The sequence below is a fragment of the Neovison vison genome, chromosome X (assembly GCF_020171115.1).
Source record: "Neovison vison isolate M4711 chromosome X, ASM_NN_V1, whole genome shotgun sequence".
Taxonomy (NCBI): domain Eukaryota; kingdom Metazoa; phylum Chordata; class Mammalia; order Carnivora; family Mustelidae; genus Neogale; species Neogale vison.
In genome coordinates, this window is record NC_058105.1 from 16,339,786 (window position 1) to 16,346,770 (window position 6,985).

The following is a 6,985-nucleotide window of genomic DNA, read 5'->3' on the forward strand; positions in this document are numbered from 1 at the left end:
TCCGTGCTCGAGCTGCTGGCCTTTCTCCCACTCCTGGCAGCTGTTCAAAACCCGGCCGCGTCTGACGCTGCTTCCCTTTCGAAGCCTGCTTTCCTTGCACAGTTTGAAATGTTTGCTTTGCCCTGTAGTTTCTGTTCGCCATTGACTCGGTTTGGGGGATGAAGGCATGTCTTCCATCAAGTTATTAATTCCCTCCAGCTTCTATCTCAATCCATCTAACGACTTGGAATTCATTCCATTCAGCTGGAAGTCTGTTCACATCTTATTCTAATTTGGGAGATTTGCTTTCCCAGTTGGACCGTTGTTACACAGTTAGTTTACCTCTCGGTCCTTAGCAATCTTTCCTCTTGTCCCCCCGCCTCCCCCCACCCCCCCCCCCGTCCCCGGGCATCCGGGGACCACCGTCGCTTTCCTCTCGTTCGCGCTGTTTGGGGTTTTACGGCTGCAAGAACGTCGCAAGTATTTCTGAGGATTTTCAGAGTTTAAAGTTCTTTCCTGCTCCTTGAACTATTTCCTAGAGAATCACCCTTTCATTCTATCTTCGGCTTTTTTGGTTATGCTGTAGGCTTTCTGCAAACGATGATTTCTAGCCGCCCATTGACAGGGAAAGATAAGGCGGTGGGAAGGCAGCCCAGCGAGTCCGCCGCGCGACCCTACTGGCCGCTGTGCTCCAGAGCGGGGGAGCCGGGGATGGAAGCCAGCCATCCTTCCGGGACCCCCGAATGCCATAAGGTCAGTTGCCCTAAATGTGTACCTGCAGGCGGACGTTGAGGATCACCGAGGCCACCACGTAGAAGTAGGGGAAGTTGGTGCGCAGCCGCCAGGCCAGGTCGAAGAAGGTGATCAGGGTGCGCGTGAGCCCCTTGCAGAAGGCGCCGTACGAGCCGCGGGCCGCCGCCGAGCGCGACAGCCGCACCCCCACGGCCGACAGAGCCGCCGCCGTCGCCGCCGCCGACAGAGCCGCCATCGGTCTGGTGTCGCCTCTCAGAGGGTGCCGGGAGCCAGGGGCTTCTAGCAAGCTGCGCCGACCCACCGATCGATGGACCGAGAAACGCGCGCCGGGGCAGTCGGTGCGGAGGGTCCACCGGGCAGCCGCAGATGCCAGCCGCGCTGCACCGCGAACACCCTCCTTCCCAGCCGCAGCGATCGACGATCTGCGGTGGCCGGTGTTGCGCCGGGGCCGCAAGGCTGAGCTGCCTTGGGGTGGGCGGGGCGCCGGAGCTCGCGAGCCCCCGGACGGGGAAGGGAGGGGGGCCGGGGGGCGGAGTGGAGACCAGAGGCTCGAGGTAGGGGGAGGGAGGGGAAGGGGAGGAGGAGGAGGGAGGAGAGGGGGAGGGGCACGTGCCTTTCCCGGGAGACCCAGCTTCCTCCTCTTGGTGGTCCTTTTCTTTTTATGTTTTAAATTTTAACGGAAGCAAAACGAAACTTGCACAAAACGTTAGAAGAGTGCCTTCGTAAACATGATCTTCAATAGCTGAGAAGCATGAACCCATTTCCTGTTGCCTCAAATCCCTGTAGGAATTTGTTCAATCCTCAACTGTGAGCAAGTACGAACACACAAAACCTAATTCATTTTCTCAATCGTAAAATGCTTGCCTTCTGCTTTAATGATTCCAGTGACTTTGGAAATTTGGTTTTAGATCTTTAGCGTGCTTCTATTGGGAAAAGTTATACAGGCAAGTTGTTAAGACATTTTCAACAGCACAATTAGAACAATGGGAAACAGATTCCCTACTTAGTTTCACATTCCTCACCCCGCCCCCCGCCACGAACTACCATTCCGTTTTCTGTGTATACTTTCAGACTTGATATGTTCATACAGTGCCCTTACCATGTCAATGATATGCAACTACCTCACTCTCTGGGACGGCTGATCACTCCCCTAACATGTATGTTGATATTTAGTCATTTATTTAACCAGTCCTCTACTGATGAAGATTCTGAATGTTTCTGCTTTTTCTTATTGCAAACACTATTGCACAGAACATCAATGTACGCATGAATTTTCAAGTGGCAGAAAAGAATGAGGAATATAATCCTGTTTTTATTTATAAAAACAATCATATAAACATTTAGTGTTTGAGGTCAAAAAAGTTTTGCTTTTTAATACATATGGTTGATCAATGAGACTAGGGCTGTATACAACATTGAGTGCTAATCTTGGCATTTTTTCACCAATATGAAAGGCAATAATCACTACTCATTATTCCTCTAATTTGCATTCATTTTAATTAACAGTGAAGCTGAGTGACTTTTCTAAAAACTTTTTTTAAAGATTTTATTTATTTATTTGACACTCAGAGATCACAAGTAGACAGAGAGGCAGGCAGAGAGAGAGAGAGAGAGAGAGGAGGAAACAGGCTCCCCGCTGAGCAGAAAGCACGATGCAGGGCTCAATCCCAGGACCCTGGGATCATGACCTGAGCCGAAGGCAGAGGCTTTAACCCACTGAGCCACTCAGGCGCCCCTCTAAAATTTTTTAAAGATTTTATTTATTTGATAGAGAGAGACAGTGAGGGACGGAACACAAGCAGGGGGAGTGGGAGAGGGAGCCCTATGTGGGACTCCCTCCATGAACTCTGGGATCATGACCTGAACCAAAGGCAGATGCTTAAGGACTGAGCCAATGGCTTTAAATATATATATATATATATATATATATATATATATCTTGCATATCTTTCCATGTTGATACCTTATGGGCTGTGTATTATTCCTTATGGATGGCCACTAATTAACGGATGGATATTTCGATGGTTTCAAATTTTTCACGAGTATAAACAATGTAGAGATTAATATCTTCGTGTGCATATCTTTGTAGGCTTCTCTGATATTTCCCTGGGGTACATTCTGACAGGTGGAATTCTAGGATCAAAAGGTGTTCATCTGGGTTGCCTGGCTGACTCAGTAGACCATGCAACTCTTGATCCTGGGGTTGTGAGTTTGAGCCCCACCTTGGGTGTAGACATTACTTAAAATTAAAATCTTAAAATAAAAAGGATTTCATCTGTTTATGGATTTTGATACATGTTGAAACTGCCTTCCACACAGCTGCTACTAATGTATCCATATCCATGAACACTTCAACTTTCCTAATAATGGGCATTGATTTTCTTTTTTAAAAAGATATTTTATTTTATTTCAGTGTTCCAAAATTCATTGTTTATGCACCACACCCAGTGCTCCATGCAAAACGTGCCCTCCTTAATACTCGCCACCAGTATCACCCCACCCCTCACCCCCCACCTCCAAAACCCTCAGCTTCTTTCTCAGAGTCCTCAGTCTCTCATGGTTTGTCTCCCCCTCTGATTTCCCCCAACTCACTTCTCCCTGGGCATAGATTTTCTTTCAAATCATTGACATTCTGATAGCTGAAAAGCTACCCCCACTGTTTTAATTTGCATATTGGGATTACTAGCAAGGTTAGACTTAATATGTGCATATATCTTTGCACGTCTGTATGAAAGGAATTACTGTCTCAAAGTTTTGTGGTCTTGATTTTTTAAAAAGTAAGCTCCATGTCCAGTGTGGAGCCAACGTGGGGTCTGAACTCCCCACCCTGAGATCAAGACCTGAGCTGAATGGGGTGCTTAACCAACTGAGCCACCCAGGCACCCCTGCTACCTTAATTTTAATCAGTATTTCCAATTCACCAATAAGAAGGTTGCACCAATAAACACACAGGCTAAGGGGCCCAGGAGTCCCCAGGGGCAGTGGTGACAGTGAGGAAGGGAATAGTTAGACAGGCTTCCTTCCCCTCTTCTCCCCTGTCTCCCTGACCCTCAGCCTGCTCAGGTCCTGGCCCCTTTATTTTTATTTTTACATTACAATTTTTGCCTGAGGCAGGCAGAACAGCATAAGCAGCCTGAAAATGATAAAATCTCAACCATGGCCTTGGGAGAAACCAAAGTAGACAAAATAGCCTACAGTGACGTGACCCATTAAGCAAAGGAAATGCCTTCCCCCACATCACACACTGACTATAAACGGCAATAGGCTAAAACTATTGTCTTTAGGAAATTATACAAGTCTCCTGGCTCTTCTTTCCCACGCTAGAGTGCATATACCTGAATTCTTCTATCTGCGGTCACCCACTCTTAATACATATGGGAGGAATACATTTTGCAAACTTCTATATTGGTTTAGAGAGAGAATAGTTTCAAGTGTAATCAGAGGCTTTTGTAGTAAAAGATCCCAAATGAAACACAAGTGTTTGCCTTTCCAAATCAAACAGGAACAGTTAGAAAGAAGTGCAGAGTAAATTCATTCAGAAATTAGTGGAAGGGGCAAGGATAAAGGATCAAGAGTTTGAGAAATTCACCCAATGGATGTCGATGGGTTCCGTCTGAAAATCAGTCAGAGCCAGCAAATCTCAGGCAAAGCCTGGGTGGGGAGGGGGCAAAAGCCAGCTTCGTGGAGGAAGCATCCCAGCTCTCCAGGCATGCAGAGTGGAAGTGGGAAGATGGCACCAAAGGAGCTGGTTATTTAAAATCTATTTGAGGGGTGCCCAGGCTGCTGAGTTAGTTAAGCGTGGGACTCTTGGTTTCAGCTCAGGCCATGTCGGGGAGTCTGCTTCTCCCTCTGACCTTCTCCTCGCTCATGCTCTCTCTCAAATAAATAAATAAAATCTTTAAAAAAAAAAAAAGAGTCAGCTCAGGTCGTGATCTCAAGGTCGTGAGATCGAGCCCCACATCGAGCTTTACACTCAGCACAGAGTGGGCTTGTCCCCCTCCGTCCGTCTGCTCCTCCACTCCTCCCATGCACTCTCTCTCTCAAATAAAGTCTTAAAAAAAAATAAAACGTATTTGACAAATGGTTGAGTCAGTGCATTTGCACCACAGCCCCCCACCCCCCAGCTAGTTATCTCCAGGATGAAAATGGGCAGTGTTTCTCTAAAGAAACTGGGTGATGTGCTTGAAAGGGGGAGGGCTCCAGAAGCGGGGGTGGGGATGGAATTGGTGCCTGTGGTAGACAGTCAAAATAGCAACAAATGTTTCCCCTCCCTGAATCCCAAATTTTGTGTGGACTTTGCAGATCCTGTCATCAAGAAATGGTCTGCTGGGGCGCCTGGGTGGCTCAGTGGGTTAAGCCTCTGTCTTCAGCAGAGGTCCTGATCTCAGGGTCCTGGGGTCGAGCCCCGAGTCGGGCTCTCTGCTCAACGGGGAGCCTGCTTCCCCCTCTCTCTCTGCCTGCCTCTCTGCCTACTTGTGATCTCTGTCTGTCAAATAAATAAAATCTTGAAAAAAAAAAGTTGTGTGCTGCTTTTTTTCTGGAATCTGCCATATGACTGGCTTTGATTAACAGGCCATTGGCAAAAACAGTGCAACAGGATGAAGTGGAGACCAAGGACCATGAAGAAGGCCGCTATGGTAGCATAATAACTATGTCCCACCTGTCTTCCTAGCCATCCCCCAAAAGGACCTGCAGTGATTTCCCAAGATTACTGTTCAGAGGAGAAATAAAAAGCCCGCACCATCCAGGGACTTTTGGACAGGGCTCTGAGCTAACCCTAAGCCTGGGGACTCAGAGCAACATTAGTGCCCAGTCAGAGCAAAGGCTAAGGAAGGTCAGATGATAAATGGAGTTTGGGCTTCAATCCAATGTATGCTGGGCCCAGTGGGCATAAAAACTCGCTCTGTAGTAATTACCCCAGTTCCTGGGTTTTCAGTTCTAATATATGGAACCAACAACTGGCCAGACACCCCAACTGGCTCCCTGAGCTGTGGAATGAGAGTTTTTCTGTTAGGAAGGGCGCGATGGAAGGCCGGAACTTCCTTCCCCTTCCAATGGCAGCAAAATAGCAAACATAAAGCACTTATTTTTCTCTCAGATACTCTCCCAAGCGCTTTGCAGACATTAACCCATGATGCCTCAAAACTACAAAAAACACTACAGAAAAAACCCAACAGCACTCAAAGGAGACACTATCATTGCACACCTTTTACAGAAAAGGAAATTAAGGCATTGAACATTTAAGTCACTTGCCCAAGGTCATTAGCGTCATTCCATCAATTATGGTGGAACCAGAATCGAAACCTCAAACCGGTTCGGGTCCGCGCTCTTAAGCTCTATGCTCTCCTCTTGGAAGAGCAAACCCAAACCAATACTACAGGCATGGAGGACTCCCAGAAATCGGGGCCACAGTCAAGACTCAAACTTCCAGGGTAATGAGCCCTATCACCTCCCTGTTCGATGTACCTGTTTGGCTAGTGAAGAGTATAGGGGGATCTTGAAACAGATGTGATAGCAGGTTATGGAGGCACAGGTAAGGCCCAGGAGCAGGGGTTCGCTCTCCTGGGGTGACATTGTCGGCCACACTGCCTTCCCTTTTTCCACCCACAGCCTCATTTCATGGGGACTGGAATGGCCTGACTTGTTTCTCTGCTGAATTCATATCCTGAAGCCCTAATCTCTAGTATCACAGAATGTGACCATATTTAGAGATAAGGCCTTTAAGCAGGTAATTAAGGTGAAATGAACACAACCGGTGTTCTTAGATGAAGAGGAGATTACAACACAGGCCCAGAGGGAAGATGGTGTGAAGGTACAGGGAGAAACCAGACAAGGAAAGAGGCCTTTGAAAGAAACCGACTCTGCCGATGTCTTACGTCTGACTTCTGAGTTTCCAGAACTATAAGAAAATAAATTTCTGCTTTTGAAACCACCTCGTCTGTGATACTTAGTTGCGGCAGCCCTCGCAGAGTAATCCAGGGACCTGGCTATAACCAGTTGTCTCAGGGATCTCTAGGTTTCTCTTAGATCTGTAGACCTCTCTATAACCAATCGTCTTAGGGTATCCTATAGAACCTGTAGCATACTGGTTCATACATATAAGAGGAGATTTATTCTTGGGATCGTCTCACACACAAGGTTATGGAGGCCAGGAAGTTCCACGGTCTACCGTCTGCAAGCTAGAGAACCAGGAAAGCCCGTGGTTGAATTTAGCTCCAGTCCAAAGGTCTGAGAACCAGGGACTTCATCCAAT

General features: G+C 47.4%; 1 protein-coding gene across 1 annotated transcript; it reads right to left on the reverse strand.

Annotated features, from left to right (window-relative positions):
- Positions 1-408: 408 nt before the first annotated feature.
- LOC122896495 (small integral membrane protein 10-like) lies at positions 409-1,779 on the reverse strand. The gene is made up of 2 exons (XM_044234686.1): positions 1,755-1,779; positions 409-1,197 (listed from the first exon to the last, which is right to left on the reverse strand). Exons 1-2 carry the CDS (start codon positions 1,777-1,779, stop codon positions 743-745), a joined length of 480 nt encoding a protein of 159 aa, XP_044090621.1. The 3' UTR covers positions 409-742.
- Between the last annotated feature and the right edge of the window lie 5,206 nt (positions 1,780-6,985).

What these genes read in the sequence shown, in the direction of transcription:
- LOC122896495 (XM_044234686.1), bottom strand. Translation starts at nt 1,779, where the DNA reads ATGGTAGTTCGTGGCGGGGGGCGGG. An exon ending in AGTTCGTGGCGGGGGGCGGG is followed by an intron (nt 1,198 to 1,754) that starts GTGAGGAATGTG and finishes GCCCACCCCAAG; the next exon opens with GCAGCTCAGCCTTGCGGCCC.